This window comes from Sus scrofa, chromosome 4, assembly GCF_000003025.6.
Source record: "Sus scrofa isolate TJ Tabasco breed Duroc chromosome 4, Sscrofa11.1, whole genome shotgun sequence".
NCBI lineage: Eukaryota > Metazoa > Chordata > Mammalia > Artiodactyla > Suidae > Sus > Sus scrofa.
Window position 1 is genome coordinate 67,673,559 of NC_010446.5, and position 25,906 is coordinate 67,699,464.

At 35.0% G+C, this 25,906-nt stretch overlaps 1 protein-coding gene across 16 annotated transcripts in view; it reads right to left on the reverse strand.

Moving 5' to 3' along the window:
• CSPP1 (centrosome and spindle pole associated protein 1) overlaps positions 1–25,906 on the reverse strand; it is a 230,271-nt gene that overhangs the window by 59,492 nt on the left and 144,873 nt on the right. For 11 of the 16 annotated variants that reach the window (XM_013996695.2, XM_005663039.3, XM_021089274.1 and 8 more), the window contains 8 exons: positions 24,866–25,305; positions 15,563–15,661; positions 13,994–14,064; positions 10,813–10,906; positions 9,169–9,226; positions 6,235–6,443; positions 3,958–4,079; positions 3,546–3,624 (listed from right to left, as the gene is read on the reverse strand). In XM_013996695.2, coding sequence (XP_013852149.1) covers positions 3,546–3,624; positions 3,958–4,079; positions 6,235–6,443; positions 9,169–9,226; positions 10,813–10,906; positions 13,994–14,064; positions 15,563–15,661; positions 24,866–25,305 — 1,172 coding nt within the window. The remainder of the gene's footprint in view (positions 1–3,545; positions 3,625–3,957; positions 4,080–6,234; positions 6,444–9,168; positions 9,227–10,812; positions 10,907–13,993; positions 14,065–15,562; positions 15,662–24,865; positions 25,306–25,906) is intronic. The other 5 variants (XM_021089277.1, XM_021089276.1, XM_013996702.2 and 2 more) reach the window with 3 other exon arrangements.

Here is a 25,906-nt window from a genome sequence, read left to right on the forward strand (position 1 = left end):
GTTTTTAGAATGTTCCATAATGCTGCTACCCTGGAGACCACATTTGAAAACCACTATTCTATCTCATTAATCCTCATTTGAGATACGTCAAATCTGCTCTTAAGGCTCAACCACTGAGTTACAACTCCCAAATATTTAAAAAGTTTACTAAAATATCTAGTTAGTTGTATTCCAAATCTGACCAGTCATTCTTCAGAGTTTCTTATGCCCTGATACAAACATAATCAATGTGACCATTTTATATTTTGTCTAATGATTTCTAATCCGAGATCTCTGCCATTCTTTTTTGGCAAGCCTATTCCCATTCATGGTTTATTTTCTTGCATATTTTATGATTTTTGTGTGTGAACTTTGCATTTTCCATTGTAAAACATTGAAAGTTCCTCATCTTCACTTTCTACTTTACCAACTGCTTTGGAAATCTCTCTTTTTGTTAGTTAGACACTGGTAGCTTTATTAACAATCCTTGTACTAATTTTACTTTTACCCTCCTTCATTAAACAAATACGTAACATCCTATTAGTCTGTCTCTCATCAATTTTTCAATCACTTTTGCTTAAAGAGTGATACTGCTTCCACATTTCAAGAACTACAGTCTCTCTCTCTCTCTCTCTTTTTTTTTTTTTTTTTTTTGCTTGTTAGGGTCGCACCTGCAGCATATGGAAGTTCCCAGGCTAGGGGTCAAATCAGAGCTGCAACTACTGGCCTATGCCACAGCAGCATGGGATCTGAGCCACATCTATACCACAGCTCAAGGCAACACCAGATCCGCAACCCACTGAGCGAGCCCAGGTATTGAACCCGCATCCTCATGGATATTAGTCAGATTTGTTTCCACTGTACCACAACAGGAAGTTCACTGTCAAAGAACTTCCAAGAACTATATTTTCAAAAGCATACAGAAAGAAAGCACATACTACTGTGAGCAAAGACAATCAGCATTCAAAAATGAAAATAAATGGAAAAAATACATAAACTTATACATATTCTTCTCTTTTTTTCATTAAGTCATAGATTTTGTTGATGGTATTGATGGTATAAGACTAATAAAATCTCTAAAACCTTGCCCTGTTTAGGGAGGCTTGGGATGGGAATTGTGTCAAAGGTGAAAGGTTCTAAGTGCCGGGTCAAATCAGAGCAATGATTCCCCAGTAACTGAAGGCTTATCTTCCTGTTTCCGCTCTTCCTTTTTTCACTTGTCCCTGGTCATCTGGGGCTCATACTTCTTAAAAATTATACAGACTAGGAGGTGCATCAAACAGACATAGCAGTCAAGTTTATTTCCTTGTTGAGAAATGAACATGACAAAGTGGTTACTGAGGACAATGCTAACATCAAAGATGGAGGAGTGGATGTCACTGTCAAAGTCACAAGAGATAATGCAGGCTTCAGTTAACCAAGGGTGTCCATTAATGGTATCTCCCAATCTTTGGGAGGGGAGTCCTGCCCACATCCCTTTGAGGAATTGATAAAAATGATCTACTTTCACTGCAGAAACATGTATATACAAAAATGATGCATACCGTTTCAAGGAATTCACAGTCTTTGAAACTACCACACCTCATATTAAGAAATCAACCCAAATGTCCATCGACAGATGATTGGATTCGGAAGATGTGGTATATATACACAATGGAATACTACTCAGCCATAAAAAAGAATGACATAATGCCATTTGCAGCAACATGGATGGAACTAGAGAATCTCATACTGAGTGAAATGAGCCAGAAAGACAAAGACAAATACCATATGATGTCACTTATAACTGGAATCTAATATCCAGCACAAATGAACATCTCCTCAGAAAAGAAAATCATGGACTTGGAGAAGAGACTTGTGGTTGCCTGATGGGAGGGGGAGGGAGTGGGAGGGATCGGGAGCTTGGGCTTATCAGACACAACTTAGAATAGATTTACAAGGAGATCCTGCTGAATAGCATTGAGAACTATGTCTAGATACTCATGTTGCAACAGAAGAAAGGGTGGGGGAAAAACTGTAATTGTAATGTATACATGTAAGGATAACCTGACCCCCTTGCTGTACAGTGGGAAAATAAAAAAAAAAAAAAAAAGAAAAAGAAATCAAAAAGATCCTTTTCAACCTTAAATTTCTATATGTTAGTTCTGTGTAGATCTTGCTCATTGTGAAGATAGTACTTTATATTGGTGACAAATTTTGGTTTATAAAATAAAAATATCTATTTATCAAATAATTATAAGTTCTTCAGTTATCAAAAATCATTACATTGTCATTACATTGTAAGTTTGATCCACTTTCTAAAGTGTGGCTTGAGCAGAATACTGATTACTTCCAGAAATTTAAGTGCTCATTCAATTAAAACTGATAGAATGTAAGGATCTATAAACTACCATTTCTTCTAATCAAAAAAGGAGTCTCAGTGTGGGAACCAGAAGGACATAATGCAAAGAGTTAAGGCTTTGAAGCCAGACAAAACTACTTTAGATTTCCGTCTTCATGGTTATTGGCCGAGGATTTATCCAAGTCACTTTACATAGCCAAGTCTCAATTTCTTCGATTGCAAATACTGACAGATATAATGTATATAAAGAGACTCACATGATAGCGGCACATACTAGGTACCCGGTAAATTGAAAATGCTATTATTACCATTTTTTTAAAGTAAATGTATATCCAATTTAGGACAATAAAAATTCTAAGGTATAAGTTACCAATCAGTGAACACAGACTTGGGGATATGAACGGCATATTTACAAGCCTCTTTCCTACACCATTTCCACCTGTGAATTAAGTTGTGTTAAAGTAGTAAAACATATGGAAATAGACATTTTTCCAAGGAAGACACATGGCCAATAGACACCTGGATAGATTTACTACATCACTATCAGGGGAATGCATATCAAAACCATGAGATCACCTCACATCCATCAGAATCACCATTATCAATAAGACGACAAATAAAAAATGTTGGTAAGGATGTAGAGAAAAGAGTACCCTCATGCACTGTGGTAGGAGTGTATACTGGTGCAGCCACTCTGAGAAACAGTATGGAGGTTCCTCAACAAATTAAAAATAGAACCCTACCATACAATCTGGCAATTCCACTTATGGGTACTTATCAATAAAAACCCCATTAACTTGAAAAGATACTGGCATTGCTATGTTCACTGCAGCATTATTTACAATAGCCAAATATGGAAGCAACCTAAATGCTCATTGTTAGATCAATGGAGAGAAAAGATATGGTGTATTTATACAGTGGACTACCACTCAGCCATAAAAAGAATGAGACCTTGCCGTGTGTGATAACATGGATGACCTAGAGGTTATTACAGTAAAGTAAGTCAGACAGAGAAAGACAAATACTTTACAATTGCACTTACATGTGGAATCTAAAAAACAAAACAAATGAACAAAACAAACAGATTTATAAACAGAGAACAAACTGGTGGTTGCTAGAGGAAAAGGGGGTGAGGGGGCTGGTGAAAAGAATTCATTGAATAATACAAGTTCTATGGAAGACAAATTAATCATGCAACAAATTATTATTTTAACTAACCACTTACGCAATAGGCGGAGCTGGCTGGTGGGTGACAGGAGCACTAACATAAGCTGCAGGTTGTACTCCCATCATTCCTGAACCATCTTAAAAGAAATAAACACATGTATTTCAGAGACCCACTTATTAACATTTTATCCCTAAAGGAATAATGTTACCTAAGGAAAAAAAATCTCCATTTCCTTCTGAGTTAGGAGTTAGCAAAGAATAATGCGAGAAAACATAAATTAGTTATTTCCTAAACCTAGATAAAAAGCAAATAACTATGAATTTAACTAAGTTTTAAAATAGAGCATCAATAAATACATGTGAATTAAGTAAAGCTGTGCCTTTTCTCATGTATATATTTACACTTGCACAAAAACCAATTTTCCTGATTGAATCACTGGAAAATAATGTTTACTCTATAGATCACTTACAATAAGCAAGACTGGGATCCAAAGTATTCCTGGCCCCATAAAAATAGTAGGCATCATCATAAGGAGTTCGATAGTTGGTAGCCAAAGGTGGTAGTAGGGGAGGTGGAGGCAGAGGTGCAATCCTATGTCAAAAGAAAATTGGGAAATTCTTCTCATATTTCATTGCAAATTTTTTTAAATCAAGATATTACTCTTTTGCAAAAATCTTACTGAAAATCTAACTGCTGCTTTAGGAAAAGCCACCATCTTGCTTCAACCTCTTAACTAAAATTATAATTCAAAAAATGTATAAAATTTCAAAATTTAAGGTACTACACTTAGGTTAAGACAAAAACTTTGGATAATATTCAACCAATTAATATCTAATTTGTCACTATCTGTCAGTATTGAACAAACATGGTCTCTGTCCCTCAGGAATAAAACAGAAATAAGCAGACATCCCAGCAGGGTCTAGTGAAGGAAACAACACAGTTAGACACGGAGGTTATAGGACAGGGAGCAGTAACACTGAAAATCACACAGGTAAGAGGAGAAAAGCATAAGGAAGGTTTTCTAGGAAAGGCAATGCCTCAGCTAGTTAGTCACAGCGAAGGATAGTATAGGAAGAAACAGCAAAAAGGTACAGAAAGGGATTACAAAAGGGTTCCATTTGACTGGGAGAAAAGTATATTTTTTTAACTCTAAAAATGTATTGTTCTTTCAAAGGAAGTAAACCATAATGTTGAAGAAGAAACCACTTAAATATCAAGAGTAATTTTTAGACATAATTTCCAGCATTTCATAAAGTTAAAACATCTGAAAAGCTCTACATCAGCACTTCATTAATGATTTGGAAGTATCTGTATTTCCACCAAGTCAATATTTTCCGATAGTTAAAATGAAAATGGCAAATTCCTTTTGATGAACAGGAAGAGAAATGAAGCATGAAGCATCTAGAAAGTTTTCACTTTTGTTTCTTAGGTTCTCCATTGTATACTTCAAAATAATTCTGAAGAGTTAAGAAAGCATTAACATTCTCTTCACTCATGACTATTTTTTTTTACATTTACTAATTATTCAATGTGTCTAACCCTACTATCCTGACTCCATAGATACGTCAACAAAGCAGCTGAAAAATTACTCTAAAGGGAACTGTCAATACCATTAAATCTTAAATTTTTATAGAGATTTATACAAGATTTAATCCTCACAATAACCCTGTAACTGTAGATTTAAAAACATATTCATACATATACTACTATTCCACTTCCACAAATGAGAAAATTGAAGTTCAATAAAAGTGTAGTTAACTCAAAATTCAGACAGTGAAGCTAATCATTTAAATCCCTAAATCAATGCCGAGACCATCATACCATACTCTATAATTCCAATACCATCTAGTCTTTTGAATCAGGAAGCCATTACATGAAACAAACAAAACACCAGATAAATACAATAAGCACATTCCCATAATTTGTTAGCAATAAATAAAATACCAAGTCCTAGTGAAAGAATTTCACCCCAGAAAACATCAATGTTAAAAAGGAGAAAAACCTGATTAAACGCAATGTTACAATTAATACATTAAGAGTAAGCAAAAAATAAGCTAAAATCCTAGAAAGAGAAGAACATATAACCCAGAAAATATCAATGTTAACAGGATTTTCTTTATGTTTAATCCAGAATAACACAATGTCTTTTACCTATGGAAACAAATCTTTATCCTAATAATTAAATTACAGGTTTTATAATCTCAACACTTTATTTCAGGTACTTCAGCTGCAGAGCCTTAAGTAATCACAGAGAAAGAGTTGAAGTAAATAGAAATGAAAATAAAGTAATATATATACATACATATATATATATATATATATATATATATATATAAAACAGTCACATTAGAAAATTTTTCTCCATTAACTGAAGGAAGTATTCAATATTTGCCAAGTGGAAATTACAAAATTGAAAATGTCTAGGTATTATGTTATTTAAAGATATTAAAAATAGATATTCTAGAATATGACCTAAAATGAAATACTAAATGTACTTAGTTATTCTTTTTAAAAACACTGAAGCACCTAACAAGAAGAGAATGTTATGAGGATTTCCTTTGTTTTTACAGTAACAGAGAAAAGATCAACAACGAAAACAACTTCCAACAGAAATTATTTGACAAAAGTTGTTAATTGTACAAAAATCTCTGAAGGATAACATTACCTGCTTTAGTAAATCCTTCCATTTATAAAATACAGTGATACCTTACCTAATTCCCAAATACAAAACATTTTAAACAAGCACCTGGGAGGCACCATTTCACCAAGGGTGCTGCTGAGTCCATCGTGCAAATCTTCCTTTTGAGATGGGATGGAGTAAACTGATGGGGCAGGTGGGACAGGCGGGGCAGATAAAGGAGGGAGAGGTGTCTGGAAAGCTACTCTGGGTCTTTCAGGAGGTATCATCTCTTCAAAGTGTCTCGGTGCCACACTAAACTGCTTTAGTCTATCAGGCTAAAATAAAGAAAAAAATCTGTTTGTTACATATAATCATAAATTTAAAGGTGGAAAGGACCTTAAAAGAATCTCTATCCCAGACTGCCAGCAGGCAGTTATGTTAGAATAACAGAAGTTTAAAGCTATAAAAGATTTTGAAAATCCAATTCTTACTTCATAAAATGGGTAACTGAGGCTCCCTGAAAGTACATAAATCACCTAAGGTCTCACCATTAATAAATAATAATCAAGCAAAGACTAGAACCAGATATTAATTCTAAATATAAAACTGTATTATGCTGCAACACTATGCTGTTTCATTACCCAACTGCCATCAAAGTATTCTAACATCAAAGCATTCTTCAGAACAGAGTCAGCAAACATTTTCCATAAAGAGCCAGCTAGTAAATATATCTAGCTTTGGAGGCCATGTGGTCTCTTCCACTACTAAAGTAGCCCAAAACAATGAGCAAGAAAATGAGCAAGCGTGTGTGGCAATAAAACTTTATTTAGGAGTTCCCGTCGTGGCGCAGTGGTTAACGAATCCGACTAGGAACCATGAGGTTGCGGGTTCGGTCCCTGCCCTTGCTCAGTGGGTTAACGATCCAGCGTTGCCGTGAGCTGTGGTGTAGGTTGCAGACGCGGCTCGGATCCTGCGTTGCTGTGGCTCTGGCGTAGGCCGGTGGCTACAGCTCCGATTCAACCCCTAGCCTGGGAACCTCCATATGCCGCAGGAGCGGCCCAAGAAATAGCAACAACAACAACAACAACAAAAGACAAAAAGACAAAAAAAAAAAAAAAAAAAAAAAAAGTAATTAAAAAAAAAAAAAAAAACTTTATTTACACAACTAGGCAGCAACTGGATTTGGCCACAGGCTATATAGTTTGCTGACCTCTGCTCTAGAACATTATTTATGTGTCCTTTTCTAAAATTTGTACATCAGAAGTAAACCCGAAAGTAATGGTCTAACTATTACATCTAATATTTTTATTTATTTATTCTCATAAAGCAAACTGGACACCCTAAAGGTTATTTCAAATATAAATAAGGTCTGTCAAACACTAAGGTAACTATAAATGCAGGGTTTAACATGCCACCATATTACATTAAAAAGTTCAAGATTTTAAAAGGAAATTTTTGATTGTCAAAACTATTTCAAAGGTATTTATTGATAGAGGAAACATATTCAGCTTTGGAATTTATCCTTTTTTTTCCCCAGCATGTTTAATTGCTCAAGAATGATTCCCCAGATTAATCTAAATGTCTTACTCTATGAGCAGTCAAAAAGCACACTGGGAGTGATGCTGGTGCAGTATTAAACTTTTTAAAATGGATAATACACAGGATATATACTTAGCATAAAAAAAGTAAGACACAAGTTCCCGTCGTGGCGCAGCAGAAATGAATCCAGGGAGTTCCCGTCGTGGCGCAGTGGTTAACGAATCCGACTAGGAACCATGAGGTTGCGGGTTCGGTCCCTGCCCTTGCTCAGTGGGTTAATGATCCGGCGTTGCCGTGAGCTGTGGTGTAGGTTGCAGACTCAGCTCGGATCCTGCGTTGCTGTGGCTCTGGCGTAGGCTGGTGGCTACAGCTCTGATTAGACCCCTAGCCTGGAACCTCCATATGCCGCGGGAGCGGCCCAAAGAAATAGCAAAAAGACAAAAAAAAAAAAAAAAAAAAAAAAGAAATGAATCCGACTAGGGACCATGAGGTTGCGGGTTCGATCCCTGGCCTCGCTCAGTGGGTTAAGGACCGTAAGCTGTGGTGCTGTGACTGTGGCATAAGCCAGCAGCTACAGCTCTGAATGGACTCCTAGCCTGGGGACCTCCATATGCCACGGTACGGCTCTAAAAAAAAAAGTAAGACAAAAGGTGCCTATGGCTGAATAATTTTAAGTTGTATTCTTTTTTCCTTATGGTTGCACCCATGGTATATGCAAGTTCTTGAGCCAGGGATCAAATCTGAGCTGCAGTTGTGACCTGTCAACACTGCATCTTTAACCCACTGTACTGGGCTGGGGATCTAGCCTGCATTTCTGCTGCAACCTGAGCCACTGCAGTCAGATTCTTAACAAACTGAGCCACAGTGGGAACTCCTTAAGTTGCTGTATTCTTTTTAAGAATGAATTTTTTAATGAAATTTTCAATGAAATTAAAGTTTTTTAATCATTAAAGATGAAACAAAAACTTGTCTTAGCAAATAAATTCTACACACCCAATTAAAAAAAAATACATCTTGAGAAGAGTAATCAATTAAAACCTTCTCCTTACTTAACTGTAATGATGTGTGTAATTCATTCCAATTATGAGAATTGAAAAATTAAAAGTAAAAATAAGGTTATTACCTCTAGATTTACAGTAAATAAAAATCACTAAACTGCTCAAAGAGTAGAATTACAAATTTCAATTCGTTTGGAAGTCCGTTCAAGAAAAAACGGTCAAGGTATACTGAAGAAAAACATTAACCTCTATCGTAAATTAAACAAATAACTTTCTCATGGACTAGTGTATGTACATAAAGTGAAAGAATTAATTTATAAGAAATTTTTAAAATACACTCATGAAAAAGGAAAAATTAACTTGAGTTAGGACTTTATGTTTTATGAGAAATGAATTTGATTTATTATTGTTCAAACTGGTCTATTCTTACATTTCCCCCAATATCTTCTATTTCCACCTGCTACTATGTTTGAGGCTGATTTAAATGAAAGATTAAACATTAAAAGATGGCAGGAACCCTTACCGATTTCTCAGGGTCTCGTGCTCCAGAAGCTGCAACCCTGAGATCCAAATCTTTTTCTCTAAACAAAATTAAAGTTTTACATATTAAAAAGTTATAATAAACATGATCAAAATCATTACTGAAACAAAGGTACACACAAAGTCCATGCAATAACATCTCCAAAAACAAATAATTCCTTTAACTGAATTAAAGCCTTAAATGACTCTAAAAACTCAATTTTCTGATTTGGTGCAAAGCAAACTAGTATTCACATGTAAACTGACTTGGAATAAGGATCTCTAAACCAGTGTCTGGGATACATCAAAGCCTAAGCAAATTTACACAGAATAAAGTAAAGAAGAAAAACATAATCTTTACTTTTGAAACAAAAAACTTTTTTGGGGGGGTACATGAATATCTTCAATTCACAAAAAAAGGGCATAAAAATTAAAAATTAATATCATGCTTTCCAATATGAATTTTTAAGAAAATAATGGTAAAGATGGTTAATATCAGACAGTAGATATTAGCTTCCTCTAAAATAGAGGGGATAAAAACAAAACTAAAAGACAACAGGTCTCAAATTCTCTAGACCAAGATATCTACCCCTAATTTTAAACTGGAATTAACACGGCACAGGTATTTCTTCATGAAAGATTACAAACTCTAAGATTTGTATACACTATAAACACTGTGGATGTTTTATATAGCATGTATGTGTATGCTTAACATTTCATTGTTAAAAGATAAGATACTAATTATTGGAGTTCCCATTGTGGCTCAGTGGTTAACAAATCCGACGAGGAACCATGAGGTTGCGGGTTCAAGCTCTGGCCTTGCTCAGTGGGTTAAGGGTCCGGCATTGCCATGAGCTGTGGTGTAGGTTGCAGACTCGGCTCAGATCCCGAGTTGCTGTGGCTCTGGGTAGGCCGGTAGCTACAGCTCCGCTCCGATTCGACCCCTAGCCTGGGAACCTCCATATGCTGCGGGAGTGGCCCAAGAAGTTGAAAAAGACAAAAAAAAAAGAAAAAAGAAAAAAAGATAAGATACTAATTATTACTACTATATGGCACAGCGGGCATGAAGATAACAATAAATGCTACCCTGAATCAAAAATTAAATAAATTAATTAATGTAAGTACAAGGTCCATCAAAGAATATACACATATGGAGTTCCTATCATGGCTCAGCTGAATCAAATCTGACTAGCATCATGAGGACGCAGGTTCTATCCCTGGCCTTGCTCAGCGGGTTAAGAATCCAGCATTGCCATGCACTCTGGTGTCAGCTACAGATGCAGCTCAGATCTGGCATTGCTGTGGCTGTGGCACAGTCCAGTGGCTACAGCTCTGATTTAACCCCTAGCCTGGGAATTTCCATATGCCAAAGATGCAGCCTGTCTCTTTTGCTACCTATGCCATAGTCTCTTTTGTTACCTATGACAAAGGAAATAAAAGCTCTCATAGTATCTGTTTTATTTTCCTGGCTAATTTACAATGTGGAGACAGAAACAGAATGATTTACAAATACAAACACAGATCTACAAATACAGAATCTTATTGGGAAAAATATTCTCTTATTTTACAATGTAATAGTTACCATCATGTTATTTTAAACAAACGCATTTTAAATTCAAAACATTTTTAAATGCAAACCTTTCATTACCGTCTCTTGTTCTTCTGTTGTTCAGCCATTTGTTCCAATAGTTCTTGTCTATATTTCTCTTTCCTTCTCTGAATAAGTTCTCGATCTTCACCTCCTAGAGAGTGTTAAAAAAAAAAAAAAAAAGTCTTAATGCTTAAGCAACACACATAATTGGAAACCCCTTTTTTAAATCTCCATTTTAATTATATCAGAGTATAATTACTTCGTATGCAGTAAATATAGAAGGTAAAATCATATGTATCATGACCTATTCAGTTATTTTCATAATGTATTGATATTTACTAAGTGCCAAACATAAGACACATTAATCCTTTCCAAATTTCTACGTTAGTCAAAAGCCTCCTTAAATAAGAGAATATTCTAATCCCTTTCCCCACTTTTCTGCTAATCAGGACAAAACCTCCATTAAAATCTCCCAAAAGGCCCTTAAAATTAACAAGTGTGTCCAAAATAAACATCTCAAAAGAAACTGCCCCTCTTTGTTTTCTATTAACAGCCTGATAACTGGTCTCAAAACCTTACTACAACTCTGGTGGCTCACACTTTCTTACTTACTTTATATGAGGAACCTCATCTCTATTCTCATGGTCATCACCCTTGAATAGGATCTGTGTTCTACCTAAATTGCAGCAATCAACTTTTAACCAGTCTCCAGAACTTGTCCCCTCTCTACTCCAATATAACCAGCATATTTACATAAGATTAACTGTTTTAACACTAATCATGATGACACCCACTCAAAAAACTGCAATGGTTACCTCAAAACTACAGAAAAAATACATAAACCTCTCACTCTGGTATCATTTACACAGGTGCAAACATTTTGGATTCACAGGTTATTATCACTGCATATGTTAATGCAAAAAATAACCTTTTAATCTGGATATGCATAATCTGGAACAAATCACAAGATATCAAAAATGCAACTGAACTAGCAATTTCTCTGCTACCTTAACTATCAGTTTCCCAGCCATTAGTGGACACTCAGCATCTGAGTTTGTCCATTAAGCACAGGTGTCAACAACACTGAAGCTCTTATAGGGTAACATGAATTACATTAAAGTTAATAATAACGTTTTACAATCTAAGTAGGTAAATCCATTCTGATTCTGATCATGATGGAGTAACAAACACAGAACTTAACCTCTCTCCATTAAAAAATAATAATAAAACAAGGCAAAATACATGAAATACCAGCCCCGCAAGAACAACAAGGTAGTCAGAGAATTTAACACTTCTCTCTAAACAACTGGTAGAAGGACAGTTAAAAATCATTAAGGATGTATAAGACACGAACATCACTATCAACGAATTGGTTTTATTTATAAACCTCTGCACTCAAGAACCACACAATGCACACTCTTTCAAGTACACATTAAACATGCACCAAGATTGACTATATTCTGAGTCATTTTTAAAACTTTTTTCTAAATTCAAATTTGAAGTAATTGAAATTTACAAATTATTTTCTTAGACCATAAGGAAATTAAACAAGCAGCCAATGACAAAAAGACAGCAGGAAAAATCCCCAAATATTTGGAAATTTTAAAACATTCTTCTAAATAACCCATGATTCTATTATATATAACAATATATTGTTATTTTTGCAGTCAACTGTCCTAATCCTTTAAATAAAGCAAAAAGCTCCAAATAAGGTCCTTGGGGGAAAATCATAGGAAGACAAATTTCAGTTCATGAAATGAGATTACGACAAATCAGAGCCATCTGAGTGTGGAATATGCTGCTTCTGGAGAGAGTAAGTTCCCTGAGGGTTCACATAAATACAGGCTGAAGTAAAAGGTACAGCCATGGATATATCACTGAATTAAATGAGCTTAATCATTTGTTCCAAACATGAGAGTCCATTATCAAATATTAACCTATAATTCCTACTTTGCATTAATGATAAATTCATGACATTTATCTTAAAATTTCAGGGCAGAATAATCCATTTATTGATAAAATTATTTGTCAGTGGGTTCTCAACACAGAAAGTCATTTCTCCAATTTTTACCATGTTTAAAAAAAATCTATCATAAGAATGAAGCCTTTACTCTGACCTGCTGAAAGGTTAAACTGGTCAATTCTCATTTAAAGACATTACACTAGAATAAAACTCTAGATATTATGCCATTTTTCTCATGATAGCCATTTCAAGGCAACAAAGGTCTGAGAATATCATGCATATATACCTCTAAGCCAATATGTAAACCACTGTTTTTAGGTTGAATGACTCTAAACTATTTTCCAATTTCTTTACATACTTTGCTGAAACCAAGTTTTAGGCAATTTTTTTCTAATAGTTTTACACAAAGAAGAGACACCTTTTCTACTTTAATATGCTCTCTTCACACTGTTTCTGAAATTAAACTGTGACAATATAGCAAATTAAAATACTTATCTAAAGCAATGACTTTCATTTCTGATAAAATAAATAGAAAATTTGGATTATAACCATGATTTGAACAAAACACTTCCTCAGAAACTATATGGAAAAAAACATGGGAAAGGGAGTTTATCAAAGATAAAAAGGTTTAGTTTGAGGAAACTGAACTAAAATGCAAGGCAGTTTTGTGCCAGCTAAAAAAAAAGAATGAAGAAAAAAATATCGCATGTAAAACAGAACATAAGAAATAGCCACACAAAGTTCCCGTCGTGGCACAGTGGTTAACAAATCCAACCAGGAACCATGAGGTTTCGGGTTTGATCCCTGGCCTTGCTCGGTGGGTTAAGGATCCGGCATTGCCGTGAGCTGTGGTGTGGCTCTGGCATAGGCTGGTGGCTACAGCTCCAATTAAACCCCTAGCCTGGGAACCTCCATATGCCTTGGGAGTGGCTCAAGTAAAGGCAAAAAGACCAAAAAAAAAAAAAAAAGAAAGAAAGAAAGAAAGAAAGAAATAGCCACACTACAACAAAGTGAAATATGAATTTAAAAGATCTGACTGAAATTAATATTTCATTTGTCATCAATAGAAAGTTTATCACTAAATAAGTTATTTAGCTTTAAAACTACAACAGAGAGCTATGTATGTTAAATGTTTAGCAGAGTCCCTATCACAAAGTAAGCACTAAAGAAACGATTATTAGTAAGAGTAGCATTAACTACAGCACTGAGTTCTCACCAAAGGCCTTTTATAAAACACTCCACAAACATCTAATTATATGGAGGTTTTGTACATACCAAAGAGCATCCCCGCAAAAGGACTACAGATCTCTCGGTTAGTAGGTTTGGATGGTTCATTGTCTCGAGTGCTAAAAACAAAAAGAAGTAGAACTCGAATAATTTTCAGGGAAAATGTAGGTATGAGTTATTGGCCTTTAAAGGACTATGGACATTATAATAGTTACATTATTTTTAAAATTAAGATTAAATCATGGCAATTTATCTCTTTATACAGCAGAACCCCAATGTATTCAGGTTCTGTAGACACGTGACCTTTTTCTTCAGCCAGCACCACTGACTGTATAGATTCCCAAAATAAAACCCTTTTTCATAAGAACAGTTACCCTGGTAAGGAAAACCACTATAAGTACACATAAATAATTCTTTAAAGAGAAGAGAAATGTGATATCTATATACACACTTGGAAAAGGAGATCATCCCTAAAACCTCCTTCCTTGAAAGATAGGAACAAGGGGAAAAAAATGAAAACTCTCTCAAAGAAAATTTAATTAATTACACTTAAATAGTAAATCCTCTATCTCAAGCATTTTTACATGTTACTTTTCTTAAAAGAAAATAGACATCTTTCCTGACACATGACAATATTTTCATTACTAACTACAGATTTTAAACCATTTATCAATGCAAGATAAGCCACCAATACAAGAAAGCCACCAAAATAAAAACTATAGAAAAAGTACATGAATATAAAATGTATATAATTTCCTGTCTTTTTGACATGACACAATTATGTACGAGCACTAATTTTTAAAAGCAAGCATAAAGTTACCTACTCAATTAGCTCAAAATCAGAAACAAAGTTTTGAAAGAAAAACTTACACTACGAGAACATTTTCAATTTATTTCAAGTTATGTCAGCTCTACAACTTTAAGATTATTTTAAACTGATTTTTAGTCCATTAAATTATACACTTATTGGGAGCTCCCTTTATGGCTCAGTCAATGAGCCTGAATAGGATCCATGAAGCTGTGGGTTCGATTGCTGGCCTCATTCAGTGGGTTAAGGATCCAGGGTTGCTGTGAGCTGTGGTGTAGGCTGGCAGCTGTAGCTCCGATTTGACCCCTAGCCTGGGAACTTCCATGTGCTGCAGGTTCAGCCCTAAAAAGCAAAAAAAAAAAAAAAAAAAATTACACACTTATTTCTCCTTTCATTAGTTCAAACAAATGTATATACTTTATGGAGTTCCCTGGTGGCACAGCAGGTTAAGGATTGAGCATTGTCACTGCAGAGACTTGGGCTGCTGCTGCAGCATAGGTTCAACCCCTGGCCTGGGAACTTCCGCATGCTGATGGCAGTACCCCTCCCGAAATTACGTACTTTATAATGACAGGGACTCAGAACACCCTGGCACAGTTTATAATCAAAACTAGTTCTTCAAAAGAATGCTATAAAGTACCATAAAGTTTCATTTAACACAATTCTCTCCTCCCCACTTTTCCCTTTAATCCCTTTATTACTAATAAGGAAGACTGTTGATATACTATACTTTTCTAGCAAGTCACTTTTAACAGGTGCTGTTTTACAGTGCAATGACTCAAAGGCAAAATTTGTATTACATACTATACCTTTGATTCCCAGCAGATGAAATTCTTACGTCTGACTGCTCAGTGGCATCACCACCATACTCCATAGAGGGCACATTTCCTCGTCTGTTTCCGTACATCCTTAAAAACATATTAGCTTATAGAGCTTGTTCCACATTACAGTGGACTTTTCATATCTCTCTTTGGTGTTTTTACATTTGATGTTAGAAACATTAAAGGGAACAAAGCATTATAACGAAGCTTTATTGTAAATACATTCTAAAATTAATTAAATGAAATTTGACTCAAGATGGTTAATGAGACACTAAGAATTTAGATTCAATAGTCTTTAACACAAAAAGTTATTATAAATCATTTCAATATAACTTCTAGGAATTCTCAATATCAAAACTATGCAAATACTAATAAGACTTTTTTATTATTCACTTACTCAAAGAATATTTATTGAGCACCTATTACATGCCAAGCACTATTCTAGGCACTGCATATGTTAACATGGTCCTTGCCCTCATGAAGGTAATAGTCAAACTTTAAAATGAGATCATTTTTTAATCAAAATTCATAAATTCTGATAATTATTTCACTACATATACAAACCTTAATCTAAAAACAAGCAGCAATCTTGCCATGAAATTAAATCAAATGTAGCAAACCACAATATTTGCTAACACTCTAAATCACATGAAATACTAAATATAGTAATTGCTGAATATAAAACATTATAAACAAATAGGCTGATAACATGGATAGAAAATGATTAGTTTACTCACAAGGACATAAACAACAAAAAGATCAGAATGCTTTTTATTTTCTCCTTAAGAATCTTTTTCAGAAAATAATTTTAAAATGTTTTTCAATTAATCTTTTTATTTCCACTTGGCAAACATGGATTTCTTTAGGTTAAATTTACATACAAAACAATCAACATGACTTTTCACACCAACATTTATCAGCATTTCATAAGTCATATTTCTTTGTGTGGCGGTTGAGTTAACAAACTACATTGTCTCTCATGGAGGACCATTAGGAAGAAATACGGCTGTTAAAGTATTATTCAATATTTTAGGTGAAATAAATGATCACATTAAGAAAAACAGCAATTTTTAGAAGAGGAACTTATTACTCTCCACAGAGCCAGCATATAAAATTCTGTTTCCATCACACATTGTCAATATCACCTGTGCAGAAAAGACCACCCGGGATTGTAACCTTAATCATGTATGACCTATGGCATAACAAATAAATGGCTTCCATTTTTTATTCATATCTAAAACAACAGAGCCCTCCCCAACCCCTTTCAAAAAATAATTTCAATTTTATTTTGATTTATCAAAACACAGCTGATTTTACATCCAAAGCTTAAGTGCTCAAATCTGTCTTTCAAAGTAACACATCAGTTTAATGTCATTTCTTATTTCTACCACTTAACGGATAAATATAAACTCAAATTTGTAATTAATGATGCTGGGCAACCAGATTTAGTTATACTGGATCTATATATGTATACACGTGTGCAGAAAAGAACAGATGGAGCAGGCATGAGACTGCCTACCCTTAGAAAGGCCTGTGTGCAAGGCTGGCCCTTAGCTTGCACCTGGGAACACAGATTTTGATAGGAGTCCACCATTCTCAGAACTGATAGGAGTGGTCTACTGTCCTAAACTATTTGTACAAACAATAGTTTATGCCAAACACCTATTTTCCTTCAGGGAGTCCAGAATTTTGAGCCATGCCAGGAAAAGGGAGCCAATGTGACTAGCCCCCAATAAAAACACTGAGCCCTGAGTTTCTAATGTGCTTTCCTGGTAGACAACATTGTTGTCATATTCAATATGGGAGGAATTAAGCAAGTCCTGTGTGACTTCACTGGCAGGAGACTCTTGAAAGCTTGTGCCTGGTTTCCTTCAGACTTTGACTCATGCACCTTTTTCCTTCGCTGATATTACTTTGTATTCTTTTAATATATGATAGTCATGAACACAACTATATTTACAAAGTCCTATGAGTCCTCCTAGTGACTCAGCAAACCTGGGGTGGTCTTGCACGTCCATGACATGACAGACAAAAGTAAATCTGATAATGTAGCACATACACCAACCAAAGTTTTCAAATAGAGACATTTAAAGTTACACATTTTTAAAAACATAACTTGGGATTAAATCAGAATTAACCACAATTAATGGCTATTCAGACGTACAAAAATTCTTTCTAAAATTTATCAAGGAGTTTGTGGCTTCCTGTATTTTCAGTCATCTAAAGTCAATATTTGGACTTATAATTCTAGCTTATCTTCACATAGCTCCACCCAAAGTATACCATACCCAAGGATCTACACTGTTTTCTACATTCTCCAGTATATACAGTTATATCTTAATAAAGCAAGCATCATAAGCACAAAAGGTCATTTTCAAATTTTATTCTAAATTAAAGAAATTGGGAGTTCCCATTGTGGCTCAATGGTCATGAACCCGATGAATATCCAAGAGGATGCAGGTTCTATTCCTGGCCCCGCTCAGTGGGTTCAGGATCCAATGTTGCCATGAGCTGTGGTGAAGGTTGCAGAGGCAGCTCAGATCCAGTGTGGCTATGGCCAGTAGCTGCAGCTCTGACTCAACCCCTAGCCGAGGGACGCCTATATTCCACAGGTGCAGCCCTAAAAAGAAAAAAAAAACACAACCAAACACAGAAATGGTAAAAGCACTAAGGGCTCTCACCAGTCAGACCCTGTCTTCAGAGAAGACTTCATTTACTTCAGTAATGGTTTCCAAAACAAGTTATAAGACCATCATAAAAGCAGTTAAAGTGAACTGGGATAGTTAAGAGTGATTAGGTACTAAATTTATTAGAAACATGAAAGTTCAATGAAGGAAATTCCATCATAATTATAGGGACATTTTAATACAAAATAAGGTGATTAACTTTTCAAATCACTATTTGACTTAGCATTAGTGATTAATTTCTAGGGTTTTTTTTTAAGGTCTTATATTAGTAACTTAAAAAAATATTTATGAGTCTCTATTTGTAAGTACTAATTTTCCCTTGATTTAACAAACACAGTCACAGCATCAGTTATTTCACAGAATAGGACGTCTTACAATTTTATTTTATCCTTTTTAATGAAACGCATATCTTTGTTCTTTTTCAGCGTCTTAAACATTTCTCCAGTCTTTATTTTATTGTGATTATAAGTGATTTAAGGGACTTTTCTGATATTATTAGTTACTATTTTTACTTTAATGAAAGGGTATACCTTAAAGTATTTTTCGTATGGTCTGTTCATTAGGAAATCTTCATGATTTTACTACAGAATTTAGCAAAAAGACCTTGCCTTTATGCAAACATAAAATCATTTCTTCAATTTCTTTTTTTAGGGCCGCACCTGCAGCATATGGAAGTTCCCAGACTAGGGGTAAAAGTGGAGCCGCAGCTGCCAGCCTACACCACAGCCACAGCAACCCCAGATCCAAGCTGCATCAGTGACCTACACCATAGGTCACAGCAACACCGGATCCTTAACCCACTGAGCAGAGGCAGGGATCGAACCTGAATCCTCATGGCTACTAACTGGGTTCGTAACCCGCTGAACCACAATGGGAACTTCCTACCATTTCTATCTTATCTCTTCAGTCCTCTCAACATTAAGGGGTGGCTTAACAGATGATAATATCCACAAGTAATGAACTACTAAACATCCTGAGCAACCTGATTCTAATCAAATGCAGTTTGTCTTGAAGTCCTTTCTTGTTAGCTATAGCTTGTGAGCCATTACCACATTAAAAGTATTCCCATGACCCAGAACCAATATGTCTAAATATTCTATGGCTTTCAATCCACTGGTTCACTTATCACACCTCAATCCACTTGTTTTTTCAGAAAGGGCAAAACCTCATTAAAAAATTTATTTCCTTTGATATATCAAATCAGATGTGATTGAGGGAATAAATGTAAAATAGGTTCACCATTCTACCATCAAAAAAAGACATAAAGCTATGTTAAGTAAAAACCTAGTTAATTAGGTTTCTTCACTCCTCAAAGAAAACAGGTATAGGCTAGAGGCCAAGTTTACTCTAAAAAAATTCTTTTTTAAAATTACTCTCTTATAGAAGAAAAGCCAATTGTTTAAAACCACAGGTGTTTTTCAGCTAATTTAAATGTGAATGAAGAATTCCTAAATAATAATAACTTATCTTTTTCCTTAATAAACCACATAATAAAAAAAACTACTTCAGAAATAAACTTACAATGTTTATGCTATTAAGAATTATATAATATAAAAATAAAATATTGGAGTTCCCATCATGGCTCAGTGGTTAACAAATCTGATTAGGTTAAGGATCCCACGTTGCCATGAGCTGTGGTGCAGGTCGCAGATGTGGCTTGGATCCTGCGTTGCTGGCCGGTGGTTAGACCCCTAGCCTGGGAACCTCATTATGCTGAGGGTGCGGCCCTAGAAAAAACAAAAATAAAAATAAAAAAAATAAAATATTTACCATCTGTTGGGCCCAGATTGATACAACCCTCAGGGAGAAAGAACCAAATTTCTCTTTACTAGAACAATTCCTAGTATGGCGCAGTGGGTTACGTAATTGACTGCAGCAGCTCAGGTCATTGCATTGGCACAGGTTCAATCCCTGGCCCCGGGCAGTGGGTTAAAGGAAATGGCTGAAGCTTGGATTCACTTCCTAGCCTGAGCACTTCCACATGTTGCAGTGTGGCCATAAAAAATAAGAAAATCATCTACATCATATTGGTTACATGACCTGTTTTCAAATAAAAAATTTCTATAATGTGAATAGATCCTGCCATTAGGGGTACTCTTGACCTTGACTACAGAAGTTAAAAGGAAAATACTGAGCTGTTAACTGTGGGTCACCATTTTTCTCATTGTTTTCAGTTCTTTACCAAGTTTTATATTTACTTAAATTCAGTAGTGTTTTTCTAATATTGATCCCAACTTTAAAGTGGGGAAAATAATATAAAAACGGCCCTTCCAAGGATAAGTGAAAAGTAACTACTCTAAGGAAAAAAAGGTAATACCAAATTAAATAACTTATATTCTAACATGCCGTTTCCCTTCATTCAAATAAATCTTACATATTAGACGTGCAAACTTAGAACGTCCTATATTAACTAAGCAACCACTATCTATTGAATCAGATTCCAAGTCTCAGATTCTAATAGCAGATGGAGTGTAATTTCAGAATTTTGTAAAATGACTATTAAGATTATAAACTAAGATATATCAAGAGTTAACAGAAGTTCTAACTGAATTAATCACATAAAAACTAAAAAAATAGCATTTTTTAAAGCCAGAAATTTCTTTTACTCATTAACACTGGTTATGAAGTAAAACTATAAGGTAACATATTAACTTCTACAGGCCAAGTTAATAAATAATAAAAACTGACTATATATATATATATATGTATTTTTTTTTTTTTTTTTTTTTGTCTTTTTGCTATTTCTTTGGGCCGCTCCCACGGCATATGGAGGTTCCCAGGCTAGGGGTCGAATCGGAGCTGTAGCCACCGGCCTACGCCAGAGGCACAGCAACCCAGGATCCGAGCCGCGTCTGCAACCTACACCACAGCTCACGGCAACGCCGGATCGTTAACCCACTGAGCAAGGGCAGGGACCGAACCCACAACCTCATGGTTCCTAGTCGGATTCGTTAACCACTGCGCCATGACGGGAACTCCTGAATATATTTTTAAAAGCATACAAATTTTAAAGTGTTAAGACACACTAGTACATTCAACTTAAGAAAGCTAAAACATAATTTACTTAAATTTGTAAATATGTATCAATAACACACGTGTGCTCATGTGCACATGCACACACACACACACACACAGAATGCAATTATCAAGCAAAGTACTAACTGTTTTGTTAACTGTTTAAAAACAATGGCAGTGATTAATGATTAATTTAGGAAAGTAAAATCATTCCTTGGGCTTTATCTTTCTCATATTTAAAGTGGGGAAAATAATTCATTAATAATTCATAATGGCATATGGAAATGTTTATAGGGTAATTAGAAAAGAAGTGAGACCAAAAATATAAAAATCAGAAATTATTAAAAATCTAAACTAGAATTTATCACATGTTGACTAGAATTAAAAAAGAGAACAAGGGAAATTTAGAAGAATGAAGAAGTATTTTGTACTTCTCACAACCAGGTATAATTAGTTTTTGACAAGAACTTCTGGTTAAGATTACAGTATATAGTCAGACCTACCTATCTGTACCCACAGTTCAGCATCCATGGATTAAGCCAATCTCAGACAGAAAATATTTGGAGGGAAAAAAAAGATCCAGCAAGTTCCAAAAAGCAAAACTTGCAATTTCTCCCACACAAGCAAATTACATAGCACTTACAACAGTTTGCAGAGCACTGACATTGCACTAACCATTATAAGCAAACTAGAGATAATTTAAAGCATAAGGAAGGATGTGCATCAGTTACATGCAAACACTACACCATTTTATGTAAGGGACTTGAGCATCTGAAGATTCTGTTATTTGTAAGGGGTCCTGGAATTGATCCCCCTTAGATAACTGTTTTAAGAATAAATAGTTCGTAATATTGTAAATCAACTATACTTTAATATTTTAATAAAAAAAGAATTAATAGTTAAAGCAAGAGACCAAATGAAGTTACACATTTTAGTCTCAAAAATTTCACTGACAAGTAAAGTCATTTTTCCTAGCAACCACTCTGCCTGTTATATAAAAATTAATGAATGATCAACATTAAATCTTTTGGGGATTTTTGCTGGAAATAAGAAATTTAGAAATCTGAAATACAGAAATCCAATTTTAACCTCAACTGCCCCAGAGGCATATGTGAAAAACCTTAAAATTAGAGAAAAGGAGTTTATACATTAACAAAATGGAAGTAACATATAATAATGATTTACATTTTAAGAAACAGTTAAAACCATTAAATGCATAATAAGAAAAATTATTCTCACTCATCTGCATGTTTAATCTGTCCTTACACTACCACTTAGTGAAGATTATATAAGGAAATAAAAATGTTTTCAAATAATTAGGCTGAAATTCATTTGTTCATGTATAAAATTATCACAGGGTAGGAGTTCCCATTGTGGCTCAGGGGTAACCCAACTAGTAGTCATGAGGATGCAGGTTCCATCACTGGCTTTGCACACTGAGTTAAAAATCCGGCACTGCCATGAGCTGTGGTGTAGGCTGTATATGCAGCTTGGATCCCACACTGCTGCAGCTGTGGCATAGGCAAGCAGCTGCAACTCTGATTCCCAGCCCCCTAGGCTAGGAACTTCCATATGACACAAGTGCGGCCCAAAAAAGCAAAGAAAAAAAATTACCACAGGGTATAATTACAAAAATAATAGACTGAAATATATTAAAAACAAAGCAACAACCATCCTAAGTTTCTTAAAATTTCAAACTTAAAAGGTATATATTATATTACACTCTAAAGGTAAAGTAACATATTAAAAAAAAAATTCTCATGTACAAATAAGGCAGTAGCAAGAGCCCAAGAATACCTGTATTTCCCCAAATGAGACTTCTTTTAGTTTAGACAGCCTTTGACTACCTTCAGATATAAACATTTTCAAATATAGCACAGTACAGATTTTGGAGCATTTTCTAAAGTACAAACAATAAGATCCAAATCAGAGCTAAACTACAACTGGCACTGCAAATTTCTTTATTTTGGTCTTTTTAGGGCCATATCTGCAGCACATGGAGGTTCCCAGGCTAGGGTCAAACTGGAGATGAATCTGCCTGCCTACACCACAGTCACAGCAATGTGCGATCCGAGCCATGTCTATGACCTACACCACAGCTCACAGCAATGCTGGATCCTTAACCCACTGAGGATGGAACCTTCATCCTCATGGATACTAGCCAGATTTGTTTCTGCTGACCCATGATGGGAACTCATAGCACCACAAATTTCTAATCCCTCACTCAAATTACCTAAATCAGGGTGACTATTTAAGGTTTGATGAGCAGGACATAAAAACTGCAGAAGAGTAGATGAAAAAGAACTGCAAAGGCCTTATGTCATTATTAACAATTAGAACAAGGAACGTGAAGCATTATATCTCAGAAATTTTTTTTAAATACTAAAATAATAATCTATTTGGACTAATAAATGAAACAGGTCCCATGAACCATTCAAATTTAGATTTAGCCCCTACAGGCTAACTAGTCAATGAAAATATCAGAATGTGCTATATTTCTATCTCCAAATCAAAAGTTATGTTAAAATATAGCAAGTTTTATGTATTAAATGACTTAGTAAGACCCCATTGCAGCATTAAGAAATTACAAATAATGTCACAGAAACAATCACCCAAAGGAACAGAGAAGTATCTAAAAATTTGATCAAAAAAACTTAGTGCCATTTCCTTTAAATGTTCAATAAATAAAAACAGAAAAATGATGAAAGTACTTAGATCATATAAACATTAAAGGAATAAACCGAATCTCCTCTATTTTAAGGTATCTTTTCCCCCACATTTTAACATCTGAAACTGGGATAATTATTGACCTGGTTTGTTTTTTTCAATATATGCGTGTGTTTATTTATTTATTTTTGCTTTTTAGGGCCACACCCGCAGCATATGGAAGTTCCCAGTCTAGGGGTCAAATTTGAGTCAGAGCTGCTGGCCACAGCCACAGCCACAGCAACATGGGATCTGGGCTGCATCTGCGACCTACACCACAGCTCACAGCAACGCTAGATCCCCAACCCACTGAGCGAGGCCAGGGATCAGATCAGAATCCTCATAGATACTAATCAGATTTGTTTCCACTGTGCCATAACGGGAATTCCTTCGACCTGGTTTTAAATCAAGTAGCAAAGAGAAGTTATTTCTCTCCTGCCTGTCACCTAAGGGCACTATGGAGCTGAGACAGCTCTCAAGTTTCACCTTGTGGTTGTTTTGGACAAAACCTGAATCAGTACTGGCTTGCCGTTACAATTCTCAGAGAAGTTCTAGTCTACTCCCTCCATTCAGTGCCAAAGTTGAGGCATGGAAGTTGCTTTTCTGTACTTCTCTGTGGGAAAGTTTATTTCCCATTTAATTTTATGCAAAGGTTGTAGCACTTCAGCATCCAAGCTTTTTCATGGGGGTCCCTTTCTCCCTATCGTGGGTGGTTTTTGTTGTTATTCCCTCAGTGGCACATAAAATAATGGTGTAACTTAAAACTGACAGCATCTTAGAATTAATGAAATATGTAAATCAAAAGAAACTCCTTCTGAACATAATAATAAAACATGATGAGAGCTATATTAAGCAAATAAAGTAAAAATGAAGTTGTAAATACCTGTCATTTGTATATACTCTCAAAAGTCTTCTATCAAAATCACTTTCATATCTAAACCTCTCGTCCATTTCTTCACTTACTTCGGGATCTTGGTCTGGGCTAAAATACTGTTTATCAAAAACACGATCCTCATTAAACCTGCGAAATCTTCTATCCGGAATGTCAGTCTTGCTAACAAACCTCGGGTATTTTTTACTGGAAATGCCCACTTCTTCATTAGTCTTCTTAGTGATTCTTCTATTTCTTAATTCAATTTCATCATCTAGTTGTCGGTATCTGTCCTCCTCTAGGCGTCTTTGGTTTAGAAGCTCTTCATATGTCTCTGAAGGAGTCGGGGCATCTTTCCTAGGACCCTCTGCATTTTCACAAGATGATTGTATTTGTGAAGGTAAATCAGGTTTAATCTGACTAGTAGGTTTTTTATTTCCTTGATTCTTGTTCTGATCAATCAAAAATGAAAAGAAGAAAAAAATCTTAATGAATGCTATTTCTTAAAAGGTAATTAAACTCTCAAATGATGCTTAATCTATTCATCATCTCAACTCTAGGGCTTAATCACCCATAAGAAATATCTTATCTTTAGGGAAAAAAAAACCTTCAAGGAACTGTTACCCTTCAATAAAACTTAATAAACTCCAAACAAACAGGGAAAAGTAACATGGATAGATGGTCACAAAAAGAGGATAAACTATCCCAGGGAGAGGGCGATATGAGGCATATTTTGGCAGTTAAACATTGCTTCAAAATATTTCAAATTAAATTCCTTCTCTACACAAAGAATATAGATGGCCGTGGTAATATCTACCACCCTTAAATTTGGGGAATGATATATATACATATATAGCTAGAAATTGTCAATATAAAAAAATCAAAAATAAATAATCATAAATTAAAACAAATCTCTAAAATTAAATCTTCTTCCTGAAGTTAAAGTTAAAAAGTTCTTCATGATGAAAGATAATATGAGAAGGAGAGTGTGTATAGATGTATGACTGGTTCATTTTGCTGTATAGCAGAAATTGACAAAACAATGTAAATCAA